Raw genomic sequence first — 22,272 nt, 5'->3', positions numbered from 1 at the left:
CCATCTCTCCTCCATGTCCATGCTGCAGTCTTTAACTATAAAAAGGTGCCTCTCTCAAACACAGACGAGTGAAGCACAGACGCTGATTTCAGATCTTTTCTTTTTTACACCAACGTGCTGTTTATGTTAATGCAAAGACACAATTCTATATATGAATGTTTGAATATTTAATATTTGTTCAGACATAAAAGCGAGCCCCCCGAGCTGCTCTGTACGGGACGTTTTTAGTGTTTCGTGCCTTAAATATTCATCAGCTGCATAATGAAAACGTTACTGTGATGTTATTAAGTTTTAATGACAACTCGTTTAGTCTATTTAAAGATGACTCGTAGGTTTAGTCTGTTCCTGTGAGAGGATGAAAAGACCAGTTCTACCCAGGGCACAAAATTAGCACCAACCACCAGCCAAATGCTGCTTAAATATGCAAGTGTCTGGTAGATTTGCTCCACTCACCAGCCCAAAAACAAGTTTCACAAGGCAATATATGAGCCCCATACAGAGGCAGGGCTTCTATAGACAGTTAAGAAATATTAAAGGTGCATTAAATGATGTTTTTGGCCAGGTGAGGGCAGCAAATCAAACTATGAGTCAGTCCCTGCAGTGATTTCGGGAGCTGTTATTGGGACTGTTGTGGCCTGAAATGCAAAAATAAGTTCACAGTAGCTTTTCTAAAATAATTGCGATGTACGCTGCGATGTTTACAGACATTTCTTGCAACAAAAATTGCAAATCTGTTCATAAAGGCGGGGGTGTGGGGGCGTCAACATTGAATTGGTGTCGATCAGGACCGTCTCCATGAGCTACTCTCCCCCTGCTGCCTCTGACCGGTTAGCATGAGCTGACGATTAGTCGTTTAAATGATTAAACGCCCGCCCCCTCGCTAGTCGGCACCAAAAATATTAATCGTTAAACCAATTACAATTTTATTTATGTACAAGGCTGCTTAACTGTCATGCTACAGAGCGGTCAGACAGCAGTCCCCCCTCCCCACGGTAATGCTCGAGTAGACTGGAGTTTTAAATTGGAGCGATGTCCTCTCATAAACCAGCGCGGTTTGGCAGCACTTTGATCTAGAAAATGAAAAGCATGTAGGCTGTGTCAGAAAATAAACTGGCATAGAATCACTCGACTGGAGCAACGCACAACCACATTCAACTCAAGCATTCGGATGTTAACCTGGACAGAACGACGGCTGCTTCTGCTGCTAGCGGTGCTCGCCACACTCAGACCAAATTGACATCGTTCACCCAGAGATGCTGTGAAGATAACGCAGCTCATCACAACAATTACCTCGCAAGATATGCTTCCACTTAACTTTGTTGAAGGTTAAGGCTTCAGGAAGTTAACGGAATGTGTTGAGCCTGAACGCATCGTGCCGGGACACAAAATGATAACCTCCAGGCTGAAGCACATTCAACATAAAATGAGCGATTTCCTTTTTTTTTTAGACTCGTTGATGAGCCTTAATTAAAATTTTCACTTAGTCAACAGGGAAATTAGTTATCAGGAACATCCCGAGCTGACATCTCAACTTTCTTTAAACCCGTTAATAACCATTAGGGAACGTTAGCTGTGTGATGCTAACAGTTAGCCCTGTCAGTGGGTGTGTTCTGAATCACGTACTTTTTCTTTTTACTTTTACTAGGTGCTGCAGCTGCCCTTATAAAGTACATACTGTTGCATGCAGCATGCACACAATTGGGATATGCTGCTGTCTCATAACATCACGCCCTGAACTTTGATGCTCTTGCTTTTATATCCGTTACCTTGGAGATAAAACAAACGCCACTCACCGAATTCGCCAGAGAAGGAGATCAACCCGGAGAGCTCTGCTGTTGTTACTTTGCAATACATGTAGTTTAACTTGTATTTTCTAACATATCATATTTGTGACAGTGAAATTACATCTGCAGTGTTGTTTTTATAGTTATATCCTTTTGTTGTTTGTAATTTTTACGATTATTTTGTTCACTAAATCAATTAATATTCCTGTTATTACTGTTCAACTGGCACTGTCATCCGTCACTGGGACTTCTGACAGCTGTCAATCAGCTGTCAAGCTGTCATCTGTTTGCAGCTCATCGGATGTGACGTATCGTCCACTGCTCAGAGGGTTGTAGAAAAAACTTATCAACGTCACTTATATGATGCAGGATCTTTCTAAAAATACAAGTATAGACTCTTACAAAAGTAAATCCCTACCCAGAGTTCATCATTAGCAACAATGTTTTTGTTGGAGTCGTGAAGTATCTGACCGAATGTCTCCAATTCTGTTCCTGAGATATGATGTTAAAACATGATGATGTCACAGTCAAGCTGACCTTTGACCTTTTTGATATGAAATCATCACTTCATTATTTTATCCTGTTAGACATTTGTGTGAAATTGTGTCACAATCAGCATATGAATTCTTGAGATCCAAGAATGTCCAAGTGGACATTTGTGCCAAATTTGAAGAAATCCCTTCAGGGCGTTCTTGAGATATCGCGTTCACAAAAACGAGACCGGCAGGGTCATAGTGACCTTGGCCTTTGACCTATGACCACCAAAAACTAAGCATTTAATTGTTGAGTCCAACTGGACGTTTGTGCCAAATTTCAAGAAATTCCCTTGAGGCGTTCTTGAATATCATGACAAGCATGGGATGAATGAACAACCCGAAAACATGATGCCTCTGGCATGGAGGCATACAAAGTTGAGGCTTGAGCACCACCTGAGGGTGATGTCATGACCTTCCCTCTCCATGTTGCACAGGACCACGCTGTCTAGATTGTAGATGTTGAGTCCAGGTGAATGTCTCATGGCTGCCCCCACGTCAGCAACAGAGGCATTAACAGTAGAACAGGACTGTATCTCAGAAACTACAACGAGCACAATCAAGAACTGATATCTGTGAAGTCTTAACAAGTTAAATATCAAAGATAAACAGTCATTTGCAGCATAAACAATTATCTATTTCTATTTCAACGTGGCAATTTTCCTCATTTTCAAAATTCCTGGGTTTGTCTACACCTTTTTATGTGATCTAAAAATTTCAAACTTGTACTGTTAGATATGCACAAAGTTTATCCAGATTTCAAGACTTTCGACCAATCAGAACAAATGTTGTGACATTTCATTTTTGGCCACAAATGTGTTAAAAACACTTTTTCAAAAGGCCCTTCAAAACCACAGTCATCTGTCTAATGCTACACGTCCCTCCAGGACATGTACACACATGAATCATTGGAGCCTGTACAGCAGCTTTATCCCATTTCAGAGGTTTGTCAATAACGTTCAACTCATCAGACGAACGACAACTCCTTAATTACTCTGCATTTGTGCAACAATCTCACCACAGTGGTGAAAATACTTCCACATTAGCACACTAATCTCTGCTCACATATCTGTCAGAAACATGTGGAGGTGAGTGTGAGCTCAGACCACAGCAGGGCCTTACCTCTGTGTATGGTATCAAAGCAGACGACACACACACGAGCCTCCTTCTCCAGGTACTTCAGCTTACACTTCCTGTTGCAGCAACCGGCACAGTAAACCTGCCACAGAGGAGAGAGTGACCAAACACGTACGCTACAGAGGAACGTGCATATATAAGAAAAAAGACACAACAATTCAGAGTGTATCTAAACATGTCTGCCTGGTCGGACCAGCAGCAGCACTCTTGCTGAGAACAATAACAACAGTCCTCTCTAATGCTGTTTTAATCACTCGCCTTTAAAGGACTTAGCTCCATCTTTAGGACACGCGGCTCAGTGGAGATCTATAGAGGGGCTGAAAAAAGAAGTGCTGACTCATGCTCTCTGTGTCCGTGCATCCACTGAGCTATATTTGGTGCTGGGACGTAATCCGTTTCATTTAACTATTTCCAAAACACGCACCCCTTACAACTTTCACTGTCATTCATGTATGACATTAAGTGTTGTAAACAAAAATGCATCTAGACTCAACACAAATAAATGTTAAAAAAAAAAAAAAAAAAACAGAATTAAAGCTGATTGGACAATCTATATAGGAAACATTCAGAGTTCCCTGTAAGCGCACTGACAAACTGTGGTACTGTTCACAATTTAACGACTTAGAAAATTGGAATTGAAAAAAAAGGTTTAAATTTTAGCTCAAGGAATTCATCGTGACAGGTAGACGTTTCTCTTTTTTTTTTGTCCTGCTCCTTGTGCAGGGCGACGGTGCAAAATTAGTCTGATGTTTACAATTTCCACTTGATTCACTGTTTCAATTCAATCAGCCGAGCTGCGCTGTGAGAATAAAATGAAGCCTACAACAACAAAGATGGCTGCACTATAACACTGCTGAACCTTTCAACTTGGGGTTCGCTGATTAATCAGTCAATCAACCTAAAAGCAACAATTTTGACAATCGTTTGAATCATATTCAAGCAAATATACCAAACATTTGCCTTTTAAAGGCTCTCAAATGGTAGAATTTTCTGCTTTAAGCCCAGTTCAGACCAAAGATTCGCGACAAGACGAGTTGAAAGAGGCGACTACCTGCAATGCACTTTTCTGCAACATTCTAAAAAGCTGCTGGTTTACACCAATACAACTAGATGTCTATCATCTCTAGTCAACAACTTAAGGCCCTGACACACCAAGCCGACGGTCGGCTGTCGACCAAAGTCGGGCCGTCGGTGAGCGTCTGTCGCCCTAGTTTTTGCAGCGTGTCCCGCACCATCGGCACTTCGGCGTCTGCGGCTTTTCGGCCGATTGAGCATGTTGAATTGCCGGCGAAGCTTGTCAGTGAAAGAGATCACTCTGATTGGCTGTTCAGGTTTTATTCCCTCGCCCCTCTAGTGTGTGAATCTGCCTGTAGTGAAACCGGGGCTAACCGGTGCTTCCTCCTCAGGCTCCACTTCACTCAGCTGCCCCACAGACCCGCTGCTTCTTCCCACTTTAACCTGAATAACAAACCGGAGCTAGCTGGGAGCGGCTAGCGGAGCGTTAGCCGCAGCATGACCGGAGGGAAGCACAGCCAGTTAGCCGCAACACAGAAGACGAAATCGCAACATGGAGATGGTGGCCATTTGTATCGCATGTTTGATTTTAGTTTGAGGGCCGTTACACCCCCAGTATTCACAGCTGGACAAAAACGTCCAAGTGTTTTCATACAACAGAACGACACATAAGTGAAACTCGAACATACCTTCCCGCAGGCTCGACAGTGGTGCCGTCTCTTGGTGAAGGTGAACCTCTGGTAGCAGTTCATACAGTTGGGAGCTTCAGAGTCGGGCACCCAGGCAGGCTGTCTGCTCCCCAGCTCCTCTACTCCTTCTCTCTTCCAGTTCACCGGCCTGGCTCCATCTGTGGGTGACTCCCCGGGGTAAGGTGGGGGCTCTGAGAGTTCATCAAATCCCACACTGTAGTCCTGATGCTCCTGAGTGGCGTACATAGGGCTCAAATCCCTAATGTTGGAATGTTCCTCTGTAAGACTTGAGGGTGAACTCTCTTCATCCTCAGCAGTGCTGAGCGTCTGCGCCTGCTCCTCTCCTTCCTCTCCTGCTGGTGGAGATCGTGCAGTTTGGCAGTGTAGCTGTTTAGGTCTTGCACCTCCATAGGAGGGCTGCTGATCAGGGCTACTGCTGTGCTGGGACTGGAAAGTGTTGCTGGTTACAGAATGGTTTACCTCAGAGGAGGGTTCTGGCTCTTCTTGGCAAGGAGGTCTGCAGGAGTCTTGTGATGGAGCACCAGGGTTTGAACTTCCCTCTACAGTCACACACATTGTTCTGTCACTCTCTGGAGAAGCCAGACCCTCCAGATCCTCCCGTCTACCTCGACCACAGCTCCTCAGCTCCTCTTCCACCAGCCTGCCCTCCAGATCTCCGTTTGACTCTGAGAGACTCTCAGGTTGAGTGAAATCTCCCGAGCCGCCACCGCAGTAAGAGACACCACCCTGCTCTGCTTCTGCGTGTGCCTGCAGGAATGCATCCAGCTCCTCGTCTGTAACCAGGAGCTCGGCCTGGTCGCTCTCAGGAAGGTATTCAAAGCCAAACTCTGGAGGATCAACGGGGCTGGGTTCTGAGTGTTCGCAGGAGGCGAGTTCTGCAGGAGGGGCAACAGCAGCAGGTTCGAGGACGAGATGCTGCCCCTCTGGTGACACCCTGCCCTCTGCAGCCTGCTCGGACACTGACGAGTCAACAGGTTCCTCTAAATGCAATCTGTCCTCCCTTGCTTCCAGGGCTGACAGGGAGTCTGCCTCAGTGCTCTCAGAGACGTCTGCAGGCTCATCGCACTGCTCTGAAGCTTGTCCCGACTCGTCCTCTGCTGTCTTTGTGTTCACCAGAGCTCCACACATGGACACAGCTATAGGCAGGCAGGATAGGCCCATTGCTTCGCTGTCTGAAGCTTCTGACTTTGGACCGTCAAGAGACTCAGCTTCGCCTTTATCCGAAATTTCTTGTGACTCCTCTTCTTTACTCACTGAGGTTGTTGTTGTCTCTTTAATGCTATCAACAGGCAGAGTGGGCTCCGGTTCACAGTGGTCTAAAGAGTTAACCACTACCTGGTTTGTGCAAGCCTCCTCCTCACAGTCCCTCTCGTCTTTGTCAGTTGACTCAGAGGTCCTTGGTGCCAGTGAATCATCTGTGGACTCACAGCTCCTCTCCACTGCAGCAGGAAGAATAACATCCAGCAGACTGAGCGAGGCAGAGTATCCACCGCTCTGCTCCTGGGAATCCGAACCCAGAAGCCCGTCTTTCCCTGCAGACGCCTGCTCTTCCGTTACGTCCACACTTTGGCTCGGCCGTCCTTGCTGCTCTCCTCGCACAGTGACCACAGGGCTGTCAAAGTCCACGAGCAGCGTCTCCTCCTCCTCCATTTGCTTCTCCACCATGTCCAGCTCGCTGAAAGCATCGTGGCTGTTGGCCCTGACCAGGATGGCTGAGCTGGTGTCGTTCACGAGGTCACACACCGGCTTCAGAGCTCTGTCGGGGCAGGGAGGGGCTGAGCTTTTAGGTGGCCTGCGATCCACAGAGGAGAGAAGGTCCACCCCGGTAAGAGGCTGACCTTTGACCTCCCTGTCATCAGCGCTGCGGTTCTGACTGCTGGAGCGGTCAGGACAGTTGGTGGCAGAACCATAATGAAGAGAGTTAAGGTCGGGGAGGTTTGGTGGGACGGTGGACGCCTCGGAGGATAAACCCAGTGAGGAGAAGGGGTACACAGCGGGCTTCAGGAAAACAGATTTACAGTCAAGTTCCTCTGTAATAAAAATAAAGAACAAAACACTTTAAACTCAGATACACTTAAAAAAACATAATTCAAATATCAAAGTATATTACTGATATTAAATAGTACGGTTAAAACATTTCTTTAACCATTATTTAAATGCATAAATTTCAACTTTAAATTGTACTTCTTTTCCCACATTCAGTTTTCGTTTTCTTTTTTTTGCAAATAATCAAATATTCTTTAATAATTTAATGTGAATACTAGAATACGGAAGTTTCTATACATGCCTGCTTTAACGCACACACTGTGCTCACTCTTTATAGATGTGTCGAAGGTCTTTAATATGGTTGATCGCGTCATTCTTTTAGATAACCTGCTCTCTGTGGGTTTTTGATTTATCTACTTACAACTGGTTCAAATCTTACCTGTCCGACAGAGTTCAAAGTGTGGTTGCCGACGGTTACAAATCCAGTCCTCATATAGTCACTATAGGCATTCCCCAAGGCTCAATTTTAGGTTCACTGCTTTTCACTCTGTACATAAACCATATCTATTCTCCAACCCCACACTGTACTGCTCACTTTTATGCTGATGATACCATCCTGTATGTTATAGATTCCACTGCAACCCAAGCATCCTCCCCTAACATCTGACTGACATCTCTGTCAAACTTAAAACAGGTTATTAGCTAGTTTCACAAAACCATGATCAGCAGACACCCCCTTATTCCATCTGCACCTTAAATGGTGACAGCATTGAAACAGTTCAGCACTATTAATATCTCAACATCTGGTTAGACAGCAAGTTATCATACAAAACTCATATAGAGCACCTTACTCAAAAAATACAAATATAAATTATTTTTCTATACCACATTAGGGCCTTCTTTTCCTTTGAAAACGGAAAAACTATTATACAATCCACTATACTGTCCACAATAGACTATAGGGATATCCTTTTCACTCATGCAGCCGCCACAACCCTAATACCCCTTGACGCTGTCTATCATAGTGTCCTGCACTTCATTACAGCCAATAGTTATCCTACTCACCACTGTGACCTGTATAAAAAGCTTGGCTGGACATCACTGGGTGCTAGAAGTCATCTACACGCCTGCATCATCTATAAGGCCTTGCTATTCAAACTACCAGGATACCTGTGTGCCAAAATCATTGACATGGAACCAGATCACAGGAGAGACTGGTTTTAAAAGTCCTTCACACTAACACTGAGCTGGGCGAGACTGGTGTCTAGTACTATGAGCCTCATTAGTGGTCTGTATTAATGAAAATTTTAATATATTCTATCTTTAGACTACAAGTCAGACAAAGCCAGAGATTTGGAAATGTCAACATGGACTCTGAGACATTATGATGAACATTCTTTGTCTCTTTTTTGACATTTAACAGATCAAACCATTAACTGATTCATGGACAAAAACAAGATTAAAGATTAAAATAAAATGACAACAATCATAAACTGTATCTTACCAGTATTGAGCTCAAAGTCATCAAGTAGTTTGTCCAGATCACAAACAGCTGCCTTGAAGAAGCTGTCCATGCTGGGCTAAAACAAAGGGCCCTTAACCCCCTCCGATTCCTAAAGGACAGGAAAAGACACATTTTAATACCAGAAAAAGACTACATTTTTTCATACAGTTTTTTCAGTCATTGTCTTTGGGAAGTAGTACAGCAATAAAATGTCTCCTTATGAGCAAGAATCTAGGTCAGTTATTTTCACGTTATCCCCGTGTGACATTCTTGTTTACATGTATCAATGCATACGGTTTGTGTTTATAGCAGCTGTAAGGATTAATGCATGCACAACATTCTGATAGACAGTCAATGATTATGTGGATATGATAACCAAACAGGTGGAGGCATTGTGTCGCCCAGAAATACGACATTAAATCTGTATTATTGTGTAAGATAAGATAAACCTTTATTGGTCCCCAGAGGGGCAATTTGGCTCATGCATCAGAACAAGGACAGCAATACAGATAAATAGAGAAAGTAAAACACATAACATGTGTTTAGAATCAAAACAAGCATAAAATAAATAATGGAAACTATACACAAACTTACACTGACTGCTTATACTGTATCTAGTGTCAAATAAACACAGAGGCTTTATTGCTATATCCTCCTGCTTTTGTCAAGACAATGACTCGACTCTGTAGCTCCTGTCAGTATTAAATCTCTGCAAGATACACTTGAATATGCACAAAGTTTACGCTCTTTAGAGCAAGTGTACCTTAGATCTAATTTGTAATTCTAAATCAGACATTTAATTCAAAATAAGACAGCATTACAGACAAGGAAAACACACCATATGTGGTTATGAGTGCAGCATACAGCCTGTATCAACAGCACTACCACCATTATCCTCACACAGACTAGTTATGTTGCATCATGTGATCAACAACGTGATTATTACTGCAATCAGAATTTGATTTATCGCCACCTTGTTTTTCACACACAAGGTGTTTTGTTCCATAGACGAGAAAATACACTGAACAAAAATATAAACGCACCACTTTTGTTTTTGCTCCCATTTTTCATGAGCTGAACTCAAAGATCTTAAACATTTTCTATACACACAAAAGACCATTTCCTCACAAATATTGTTCACAAATCTGTCTAAATCTGTGTTAGTGAGCACTTCTCCTTTGCCGCAATAATCCATCCCACCTCACAGGTGTGGCATATCAAGATGCTGATTAGACAGCATGAATATTGCACAGGTGTGCCTTAGGCTGGCCACAATAAAAGGTCACTCTGAAATGTGCAGTTTTATCACACCGCACAATGCCACAGATGTCGCAAGTTTTGAGGGAGCGTGCAATTGGCATGCTGACTGCAGGAATGTCCACCAGAGCTGTTGCCTGTGAATTGAATGTTCATTTCTCTACCATAAGCCATCTCCAAAGGCGTTTCAGACAATTTGGCAGTACATCCAACCGGCCTCACAACCACAGACCACGTGTAACCACACCAGCCCAGGACCTCCACATCCAGCATGTTCACCTCCAAGATCGTCTGAGACCAGCCACCCGGACAGCTGCTGCAACAATCGGTTTGCATAACCAAAGAATTTCTGCACAAACTGTCAGAAACCGTCTCAGGGAAGCTGATCTGCATGCTCGTCCTCATCGGGTCTCAACCTGACTGCAGTTCGTTGTCGTAACCAACTTGAGTGGGCAAATGCTCACATTCGATGGCGTCTGGCACGTTGGAGAGGTGTTCTCTTCATGGATGAATCCCAGTTTTCACTGTTCAGGGCAGATGGCAGACAGCATGTGAGGCGTCGTGTGGGGGGGGCGGTTTGCTGATGTCAACGCTGTGGATCGAGTGGCCCATGGTAGCGGTGGGGTTATGGTATGGGCAGGCGTATGTTATGGACAACGAACACAGGTGCATTTTATTGATGGCATTTTGAATGCACAGAGATATCGCAGAGATCCTGAGGCCCATTGTTGTGCCATTCATCCACGACCATCACCTCATGTTGCAGCATGATAATGCACGGCCCCATGTTGCAAGGATCTGTACACAATTTCTGGAAGCTGAAAACATCCCAGTTCTTGCATGGCCAGCATACTCACCGGACATGTCACCCATTGAGCATGTTTGGGATGCTCTGGATCGGCGTATACGACAGCATGTTCCAGTTCCTGCCAATATCCAGCAACTGCGCGCAGCCATTGAAGAGGAGTGGACCAACATTCCACAGGCCACAATCAACAACCTGATCAACTCTATGGGAAGGAGATGTGTTGCACTGTGTGAGGCAAATGGTGGTCACACCAGATACTGACTGGTTTTCTGACCCGCCCCCAAATAAAGCAAAACTGCACATTTCAGAGTGGCCTTTTATTGTGGCCAGCCTAAGGCACACCTGTGCAATAATCATGCTGTCTAATCAGCATCTTGATACGCCACACCTGTGAGGTGGGATGGATTATCTCAGCAAAGGAGAAGTGCTCACTAACACAGATTTAGACAGATTTGTGAACAATATTTGTGAGGAAATGGTCTTTAGTGTGGATAGAAAATGTTTTAGATCTTTGAGTTCAGCTCATGAAAAATGGGAGCAAAAACAAAAGTGGTGCGTTTATATTTTTGTTCAGTGTAATAATAAACACAGAATAGAAAAACAAGTTCACACCACACTAACTAAGCTCATCACGATCAGGCAAAGCTCTCTGTATTTGGAAGGAGACCAGAGTTGTGGTGTTTGTGGTGACCTTCCTACACTGGGGCATTGGAGGTGATGCATAAGAGTACGTACGAGGGCAGGAAGCAGGGAGAGACCAGGGGACCGTGAAGACCATGGAGCAATAGCTCAGAGTACAGTGACAGCAAGTTTTTGGAGTGAATGCTCTGAATAAAAAAAGAACTCTGTGATCAGAGGGAGGATTTAAGTTGATAAAAAAAGACCTGAAGAGAGAGCACTCCTGGGGGCGGGGGAGATGTACCGAGTTCACCTGCAGGCAGTGTCCAAAATTAATTTTCTCAGTCACCAGCCAAGAGGACTGGGAGTTGATAAAATCCACCAGCCAAGCAGATTTTTTTACCGGCCATAATAATAAACTGCCTTTTGTGTCACATGTTTATTTGTTTCTTGGGCTGGGTGATATGGCCCTAAAACAATATCAAGATATTTGAAGGTATTTTTTGCGATAGCAATATTCTTGAGGACATGACAAGTCAGTAAAAAAAATATTAAAGAGGAACTAATGTTTTTTCAACCTGGGCCCTATGTTCTGATCTACTTTTGTCTAAATGAGTGATAGGATGTTCAATATGTGACATGTCTCCAGTATGAAGCTAGGGCTGACCTGCCTGCAGCCTGTGAGCGCGCGCTATATTAAATAATAGGGCACTCAGACAGCGTCAAACAACGTCACAATACGTCCACTAAAAGTGCATTTTTTTCACACAGATAGGCTCGGATTGTTAGTATAATTATCTGACAACATAACGGAAAGGAGAAATGAAAGTGTGTGTTTACCTTTAGCTGGTTTCAGACATGTTCCTCTGCCTGTTGCTGCTCCCTCTCTCTCCTCGTCTGTTCTTCAGTTTCAATGAGCTCTGCGTCCGTGTACGTCCGTGTACTCCTACGAGGAGAGAGAGGGAGCAACAGGCAGAGGAACATGTCTGAATCCAGCTAAAGGTAAACACACACTTTCATTTCTCCTTTCCGTTATGTTGTCAGATAATTATACTAACAATCCGAGCCTATCTGTGTGAAAAAAATGCACTTTTAGTGGACGTATTTTGACGTTGTTTGGCGCTATCTGAGTGTGCTAACAGAAGTAAAACATTCAGGACGCCACAGTTTATTCCACACTACTGAAGCTGCTCCTCTTTTTGGAACCACCAAGGAGTCGGGAATCATTTCTCTGTCAGCCATGATGGTGTTGCCCTGGGTAACTGTATGACATCACTCACTATGTCAACAAGTCAAAATATCGCCAGTGTCACAATATGAATTTTCATATCATATTAAAAATGATACTGGTAGTATCATGAACAAGATGACATGGCACACCCCTAAAAGTTTTGCACTCCATCTTTAAGAATAAAAAAACACCAACTAACAAACTGACTTGTTCCTGGGTGACAAATGGTTTATACTTAAGTGTATTACTTTTCAACTAGCTCATTTAATTAGTATAATTTACAATACGATTCGACAGACTCCCTATAACGAAAGTTGAGGCTTGAGCACCACCTGAGGGTGATGTCATGACTTTCCTTCTCCGTGTTGCACAGGATCTCACTGTCTACTTTTAGATCAGCCTCAGCACCACTGAGGATTTAACTCCTGCCACAGGCAAAATATTAATTGCTGTGTTTTTGTCGCCTGATGAAATGAAAACAATAGTCTCAAATGTCCTAATCTCAACTTCTGTGTAACAACACAAGGAATATTTACAGAATACCTGCACGAGTGCTTCACAGTGAGAGAAATGTGTAGTGATAGTCTGCTTTTGGTCAGCTTGAATCACACAATCAATAGTCTACACAGGGGTCCCCTGTTCATCTGTGATGCCCCACAGTAAGACACACAGGTAAAGGGGACCGGCCAAATTCTCTTATCTGCTAGTTCAGCTCTTCAGTTCATGAATCAAATAAAATTTAACGCCTTTAAAGAATCTTAATACTAATCTGACACATTCCTCTTTTTAAACTTCATTGAAATAGAACATCAGAAAAGGGTTAAATATGACTGGGAATGAAAATGGGTCAAATATTCGGAAAGCAAATCTCCAGCATGGATAAAAGTAACATCAAATAGTTTCTAAAAATCAGCTGCTTGATAAAAAGAGTCACCTTCTTCTCCCAAAATAACAAGCAGTCGCCTTTAAAAGAACCTTTAAATCCATGTTTGATGTCGTAGATGTGAAGAAGAAATTATATGTGATAGTTTATTTGACTTCTAGATGAAGCTGCTACTAAAAATGAAGCCATAAACGGCATTAACTTTGAAGTGTCCGCCATTTTGATGAGAAGACTCACTTTTCCTGCAATTATTTTAATTAAAACTCCAACAAATGCTTCTGATGACTTTCTCCAGACAACTCTGGATTAATGTCTGAGCACAGAAATACTGTAGACTTCAACACAGAACTAAACTGACATCCCCACACAGTGTTAACAAAGACGCAGCTGGCTGTAGTGACTTCTCAACACAAAGGACACAACAGACTGCTTAAAGTGAGACACTTCTTACGTGTTAGTTAAGTGAAGCAAACAACTTTTTCCTACCTCCTCCTTCAGTAATGCTCTTTGTACTGCTGTGTCACACTGGGAACCATGTAAATGCTAAATATAGATGGGAACGAGGAAGTCAGTCTTACTAAGTACACATCTTAGGGTTAATCATCACAGTGAAATGCGCACTTCCATGAATCTGGATTTACCAGTTATCAGCAGTCATTAGCTGCGTATCTGACCAACTATGAAGTCATGAATTGATAAGAAGTACTTCTTCAACTTTCAGAAAACATGTTGCACTGCTCTCACCTGGGGTCAGGTGACAGGTAGGAGGGACGGGAAGCTGTGAGGCTTAAATATAACACAAGTTATGGACAGTAGTAGAAGAAATACTCATATCTTTTACTTCAGTAAAAATAGCAATACCACTCTGCAAAAATACTCTGTTACAAGTAAGTCAAGTCCAAAAGTATCATCAGCATATTGTGCTGTGAGGTGGCGTAGCCCCTTTGAGAGTCAGTACGTTTCCATGCACAGTTACGTGCTGCTACAGTCCCAGCTTGACTACTGTCCTTGTCCCAGTATACAAGCACGGGAGGGGAATCCATTTATTGAGCCAAGTATGTGCGACTCCTCTACGATAGGTGGAGATATGCCCCCTTTCAGCTTGTTAGTATTGGACCTTTTTCCTGTTGACCTATTACGTCACAGACCAAACAATGGACAAATAAGTTAGCTACGGTTAGCTAGCAGCTAACTGCTACCATGGTGGACAACTTTACAGCTCTGTACATTTGGTCCGTCCAAAAAGTCACGGCTCTGGATGTAGATTTCTCCATGTTGTTACCGGCTTCTTCTTCTCTTACACATTTAATGCTATTGGACTTCCGGGTCAAAGCCCGGGGCGGAAACTGTGGAGCATGCTCAGAGCGCCTCGGCCAGTTTGGGTCTGATTGACTGTGTACATGCAAGAGGAATTTAACTCCCAATCGGTACAATTTCCGTTGGACATGTTAACAAATTTTTTAAAAGTCCAGTTTTAATCAGACTAACACGATAAATCAACTTTATCAAATGTCATGTAAATATACTGATCATTTTACTCAATGGAGCCTGGCTTTGAGGTGAGCAATATCATGACTTCTTTTTACTGTTGGAAATCACGATCTGACGTTAACATAAAAACAGTCAAAATATTCTAAATACAGCATAAATTTAATCTGATATACATTTTTTTAGGTGGGACTCTTTTTCCATTCATCCATCCATTTTCATCTGCTTATCCAGATCCAGGTTGTGGAGGCAGCAGGCAAAGCAAAGCACCCCAGAGGTCCCTCTCCCCTGCAACACTTCCCAGCTCCTCCTGGAGGATCCTGAGGTGTTCCCAGACCAGATGAGATATATAATCCCTCCAGTGTGTTCTGGGTCTGCCCCGGGGCCTCCTACCAGTGGGACGTGCCCAGAACACCTCCAGCAGGAGGCACCCAGGAGGATCCTGATCAGATGTTGAACCACCTCAACTGATCCCTTTCGAAGGAGCAGCGGCTCTACTCCGAGCTCGGTGGCTAAAATATGTTTTGTTGGTGTCCTCTTCACAGTAGCAGATTGGTTTTCCAAACTGGGGGCGTGTCGGCTGACATCACAGTAATATACTGTGTAAGAGGCCGTACATATCCTTGTGCCTTTTCTGTGCCAGCTTTCAAGAGCGTGGTACCAGGTTACGTGGTTCTCGCGTTCAAGTACGCCTGCCATGTGTCTACATTAAAAACAATGAATTTGAGGGCACAGGAAACGCAGCATGTGTACGGCCCCTAAGAAACCCCACTTTAAAAAATCTGAACTATCCCTTTAAGTAATAACTACAGGCACTTTTAATTTTACTTACATACTTCCATTTTAAGCTACTTTAAACATCTACTCCACTACATCTCAGAGGCAAAAAAATATTGTTTTAACTGTACTTAATTTGTCTGACAGCTTTTAGTTACTTTACTTTATCTTTAATACCCTTCCTGTCCTAAGTGAATTTTGCAGATATCACAGTCTCACAAACTTTTACTTAAGTGACGATTTGTAATGCAGAACTTGTGAGGTTTTAGTACTTAAATACTTCCTTCACCACTAGTAATCTGGTGGAGATACTCTCCAGCTCAAATCCTGGATCAGGTCACAAACACCGTTGTAACACCGACAGCAACCGGTGTCAAGCTACACCTATATTATTTCTATATTATTAATACAATTAAAGCCATTCTCTTGTCATTTAAAGAGCGTTTGTCTTGACGCTAACTCCACAACTTTACATGAACACACATGCCTCAACAAAGGCAGCTAGTTTGTAATATATTCAACACCAACCACCTTTAGCTACAGGATTAGCAAACATGCTAACTAACCCAAACATTGAGTTAAAGATACAAATGACACCGCTGACGTTAGCAGGTATCATTAGCCACTAACATGTCACCACAACAAACAGACTTAACACTTAGCTTGAGGGTTAATTACAGAGCTGTCTGTGGCTGACTGTCTGTGACTCTTTAACACCAGCCATTAATAAACAGCCTGTTGTTTGTCACCTGGAATTACCGTGATTTAAACAGGTGTAGCTAAAGTTAGCCTGTTAGTTGTTATTGGAACGCGTTAGCTGGCTAATGTGGCTAACTAGCTCCCTGTGGGTTAACCTGGTTTTCTTTTTGAATTCCTTACCAGCTCTGTTTTATTCCATAACTCCGACGTCGTCCTCAGCGACTGTGCTCATGTCCCGCTTTAAAACAGGAGCAAATGTCTCCCGGGTCGTCGTCTCATTGTCTGAGAAGGCAGGTAAAGTTGAGAGGGAAGCTAGCTGTTGGATTAGTTTTATTGGAGATGTGTAAATTCTCCACTCAGGCAGCCATCTTGAAACAGACTGTCGGGAGGTCACAGCAGGATCCGCTCAGCCTGTCTGCCATAGTCCTGCTGTTCTTCAGGATTATACCTCAGATAAATGGGGGTAATTTACTACTTTATAATTACTTTATTACACTTATTGTATTATGTTAAATAATACACAGGGATACTATACTGTTTGTTAAACTATTCTATTCCATCCTATGTTACATTGCTGTATTATATTACATTAGGGACTGTTCGTTACTTATCAGGGCAGGGGATGGTGAAAATGGGAGAGGCACTTAAATTAATTTTTAAGCACTGTGGAGGGAGTTATATTTTTGATTTGGCTTAGAGAAAGGACATTTAACATTAAATGGCTGTGTTTTATTCTAAATGCCCTCAGATATCCATCTGCATATCTGGGCCTGGGTTGCGGGGGCAACGGGCTGAGTAAAGTACTACAGAGGCCCGTTTCCACCGCAGGAACTTCGGGGTAATTTTACGGGGCCGGGGCCGTTGGTGCGTGTCTCCACCGCAGGAACTACCCCCGAAGGACAGAGTTCCGGAACTTTTACAGGGGCTAAACAAGTCCCTGCCTCGGGGTAGGTACTCAGAACGGCCCCGAAAGACTCCCGGCTGGGGCTTGGGGATTACTTGGTGCTGATTGGATATACTCAAGGAGGGATGTGATGTCAACAGAAAGCAACAAAATAGCCGGCATTTTTAAAGCTCAGCAGACGAGGGTTAGCTCATTCATATAGCTTCCTCCGCCATGTAAAAAAAACTCACTAAATGGCCCTTAAAAAAAATATTCTTTCCAGCGGATATCTTAGTTACAACATGATTGAGCTAGCAAAGCAGTTTTGTGTTGCTATGTGTGGTATTTATTCAGTTTTGGGAAATCACGATGTCTAGAAAGCATCAGTGGCTGCAGCTGACAGGGACAGCTAACAGCAGCAGCAAAGCTAACATCAGGACGTCATCTGTTAAAAGCCTCCCATCGTCGGATACGACATGAAACTACTCCAGATAGCTCAATCATGTTGTAACTAAGACATCCGCTGGAATTTTTTTTTTTTTCACGGGCCATTTAGTGAGTTATTACAGACACTGCTAAGGGCTATCAGCTAACGGCGTCCCTACGTCGCCCCGGTAAATGGTCGATTACGTCACATCCAGAGCCCGGTAACTTTACAGGAACCTTCCTCCTACTCCGCTCTCTCAGTGGAGACACGGCGGTTGAGAGGGCCAAGCGAGAGGACGTTCCTGTAAAGTTCCTGCCCCCCAAATAGTACCAGGAACTTCTTCAGTGGAAACGGGCCTCAGATGTTCATCCTGGGGGATCCCGAGGCATTAACTGAAGACTTAAAAATAAAAAGCATGCACATCCAAAAGCGAAAAATACTGTGTGCTGGACAGAAAAACAAATATAAAAATAAAAGCAGGTCCGCACACCAGAAACTGTTCCTTTTGGAAGTTTTAGGCCATGTTTACACGAAAATGATCCACTGAAAACAGAATCATCTCTCATTTTCTTTTTGAAAAAAAGTTCTGCGTTTAGACAACAACATTTTAATAACGCATAAATGACCAGAAACGCTGCAGTATACATGCCAGACCAGTAGTTGGCAGTGTGACACTTACTCATAAATTAAACAGGGTGAACAGCACAAGCAGAGCTCGGGAGTCCGCCATTGTTGTTGTGATGGTCAACTTTCTCGTGCATGCCTAGTGACTGGAAGTGTGATGCACATGTGTGAAAGTCTCCGTTTTCAGAGGAACTGCATATCGCAAGTTTACATGACAACGGAGACGCTGCCGTTTCCAAAAAATTGCACTCTGGAACCCGTTTTCAAAACGTTGCGTTTTCAGGCACCCAAAACGCTGCTGTCGTGTAAACAAACGCAAAAAGTTTTGGGCACATGAAGGGCTGCTTGGTTCCTAAAATGTCACGTGTGATGATATTTATTTTTTGATCCTGAGGCGTTCCCAGACCGGGGTCTCGTTTATAAACATTGCATACGCACAAAATGAGGCCTGAAAGAGGTGTACGCCACTTCCCACACAGAAGTGGTGATCTACACAAACAGCCTTGATGGGAGAAACTTTGATCCATGCTTACGAACATTTTGGAGTCAGGAAGTTGACGAATTGTTGAATATTTTTTGGTGCATGCCTTTTTGGCTTTTGTCTGTGCATACATTTTTAGTATTAGATCCTAGGCATTATTTTATTAATGAGACCCCAGATGAGATATGTAATCCCTCCAGTGTGTTCTGAGTATGCCCCGGGGCCTCCTACCAGTGGGATGTGCCCAGAACAACTCTAACAGGAGGCGCCCAGGAGGATCCTGATCAGATGTTGAACCACCTCAAGTGATGCCTTTCGACATGAAGGAGCAGCGGCTCTACTCCGAGCTCCCTCCAGATGTCTGACTCCTCCCCCTGTCTCTAAGGCTGAGCCCAGACACCCTACAGAGGAAACTCATTTCAGCTGCTTGTATCCACGATCTTATTCTTTCGGTCACTACCCAGAGCTCATGACCATAGCTGAGGGTTGGGACATAGATGGACTTAATAACTGTCTAATATATATCTTTATTGTTTCTGTATTACTATTTTTACTTATGTAAATAATCTGAGTACTTCTTCCACCAGTGGTGTAAGGTAGTTATGATGGGCCCCAGTGACGCAATCATGTGCGTATCATCTCGTCACGTGATCAGAGCCTGGACATTGGGTCACATGAACATACATATTACCCAACAATCATCATTGCATATCTGTATATAACAAAAAATACCAAAGAAATTAAGAAATCATTAATTTAACAATTTTGATAGTTGATTTAAAGTCATAGAATAAGTATATAATTGTATTGACAGTTTTACAAAAGAAGAAAAAATAAACATGACAGAGATGGGTTTGCCTTTTTCAAGGGTACTGTTTTTAATTTAATTAGAGTTCCACTTTAAACACAGGCAATTTTTAAGTTGGCAATCACTCATAAGGGCCCATTCTCCACCCAACACATTGTTGGAAGAGCCACTCTCTCTGTTCTATTCAGATATGTTTCAGCTCATACTGCATCTTAGAAGTTTAAAATAAAATTCACTAATATATATATATATATATATATATATATATATATATATAAATAAACTAACTCTTCCTCCCTCCTGTCTGAGTCAAACCTTGGCACTCCAGACCACTAGGTGTCGGTAACACCTTAAAAGAGGAACATTACGCAGGTCAAAAAAAAATCTAAACATAAAATAGTGGAAATGTACACAGGGATAAAATATAACACATAAAAATAAGACTAAATAAAGGATAGAGTAATATAGATGTATACATTAGACAGTAATTGCAATTTTTTGTTTGTTTGTTTTGTTTTCTACTTTTACTCAAGTAAATAATCTGAGTACTTCTTCCACCATTAGTCACATTGGTTTGATTTTATTCTGAGCAAATAAACAAACTCTTTCCCCTCCTGTCCGTCAAGGCCGGCAGGTGGTGTTAACACCTCAGGACTTCAGGGGAGAGCCCCTCACAACCAAAATCAAAAGAAGATCATTACACTTGTCAAACATAAAAAATAAAATAAAAAATCTAAACATAAAATAGTGGAAGTTTACCAAGGCAGGCATGTCCAAAGTCTGGCCCGGGGGCCAAATGTGGCCCGCAGATCAATTTTAATCGGCCCTCGGCTTGACTTTCCAAATATACCATATGTGGCCCTTTACACAATAATGGTTAATAGAGCAAGATCACTTGGCATTTTTACCCTTTGCCTCACAATGATAGGACTATCATATAGTTTGTAGACAGGCATCACGTAGCAACAGTTCATTAAAAGATAAAAATGGTTGCATTTGTCTCACTTTTTTTTTTTTCCTTTTTAAACCCATTTGATGCGAGAATCAGTTGGCCCCCCAGGTATTTTCATGTTGTTTTATCTGGCCCCACATTCAAAAAAGTTTGGCCACCCCCTGTACTAAGGGATAAAACAGAAAATAAATAAATAAAATTAAATAAAGTCATATAGACAGAGAGCCACTCACAACTGAAACCCAAAGAAGACCATTACACATTTAACGAAAACATAGGCTATATAAATATGAAATGGTGGAAGTTTACTTTCTTTTCAGGTAAAAATAGAACAAAAAGATATATATAGTCATTATAGATCTATAGTACACAGTAATCGCAAAACATTTTTTCTTTTTTTGTTTTTGTATTTCTACTAAATAAATGATCTGAGTACCTCTTCCACCATTTGTCACATTAGTTTGAATTTATTCTGAGCAAATAAACAAGTGTGCCCCAGGGCTCTGACCAAGGGGGAGTAAGTAGATGATGAATAGCAGGGGCCCCAGGACAGAGCCCTGGGGCACACTTGTTTATTTGCTCAGAATAAAATCAAACCAATGTGACAAATGGTTTTCCGTAAAAAACACATTAATTTCCATTGCTATGTGGATGACACCCAGCTCTACATCTCCTCCACACCTGATTCCACCTTCCCTCCCTCATTTCTTACTGATTGACTTCATGAAATAAAGTCCTGGTTCACGTGCAATTTCCTCAACTTAAACAGTGATAAAACAAAACGTTACTAATCGGCATTAAATCCACTCTAGCCAAAGCCCACAGTTTCACAGTATCGATGGACAATTCTTCCATCCTCCCCTCCCCTCAGATCCTCTTCTTCTATTCACCTCACTGTCCACTCTGTTCGCCTCACTACCATGGGGGGCAGAGCATTCAGCCGCTCTGCTCCCCAACTCTGGAATTCACTCCCCCTGACCTCCGAAATATTGATTCACTACCACACTTTAAATCCAGGCTGAAAACTCACCTGTTCAGGCTTTCCTACTCTCTTTGAGTGGGTAAGCCTGAACAGATGTTTTGTTAATGTTTGTTTTGTTTGCTTTTTAAACTGATATTTGTTTGCTTGTTTGTTGTAAAATGTTGAATTATCTTGTACTTTGTATTTTATTGTATTTTACTCTGTATTTTTCTCTGTAAGGTGACCTTGAGTGTCATGAAAGGTGCCCAGAAATAAAATGTACTATTATTATTAAACTCTTTCCCCTGCTGTCTGTCCAGGCCGGCAGGTGGCACTAACACCCAGGACTTCAGGTGAGAGCCACTCACAACTGAAACCCAAAAAAACGACCATTGCACATGTAACGAAAACAAAGGCTATATAAATATAAATTGGTGGAAGTTTACTTTCTTTGCGGTAAAAAATAAAACAAAAAGATCATTATAAGTCATTATAGATCTATAGTACACAGTAATTGCAAAGCATTTTTTCCTTTTTTTGTTTTTGTATTTCCATTTTACGTATATAAATCAATCAATCAATTTTATTTATAAAGCCCAATATCACAAATCACAGTTTGCCTCACAGGGCTTTACAGCATACGACATCCCTCTGTCCTTATGACCCTCACAGCTGATCAGGAAAAACTCCCCAAAAAACCCTTTAAC

The 22,272-nt window shown here is 42.5% G+C and overlaps 1 protein-coding gene across 2 annotated transcripts in view; it reads right to left on the bottom strand.

Moving 5' to 3' along the window:
• The window catches only part of zfyve16 (zinc finger, FYVE domain containing 16), a 40,384-nt gene extending 23,580 nt beyond the window's left edge, over positions 1-16,804 (bottom strand). Inside the window, exons 1-5 of one of the 2 annotated variants that reach the window (XM_049604423.1) lie at positions 16,610-16,804; positions 12,192-12,297; positions 8,669-8,777; positions 5,158-7,208; positions 3,440-3,536 (exon numbers count right to left, since the gene is read on the bottom strand). In XM_049604423.1, the coding sequence (XP_049460380.1) occupies positions 3,440-3,536; positions 5,158-7,208; positions 8,669-8,738 (2,218 nt within the window). In that variant the 5' untranslated portion in view covers positions 8,739-8,777; positions 12,192-12,297; positions 16,610-16,804. The remainder of the gene's footprint in view (positions 1-3,439; positions 3,537-5,157; positions 7,209-8,668; positions 8,778-12,191; positions 12,298-16,609) is intronic. The other variant, XM_049604424.1, reaches the window with a different exon arrangement.
• Between the last annotated feature and the right edge of the window lie 5,468 nt (positions 16,805-22,272).

Source organism: Epinephelus fuscoguttatus, linkage group LG18, assembly GCF_011397635.1.
Source record: "Epinephelus fuscoguttatus linkage group LG18, E.fuscoguttatus.final_Chr_v1".
NCBI lineage: Eukaryota > Metazoa > Chordata > Actinopteri > Perciformes > Serranidae > Epinephelus > Epinephelus fuscoguttatus.
Note: the sequence above shows the minus strand (reverse complement) of the source record. Positions and strands in the feature narration are given on the sequence as shown.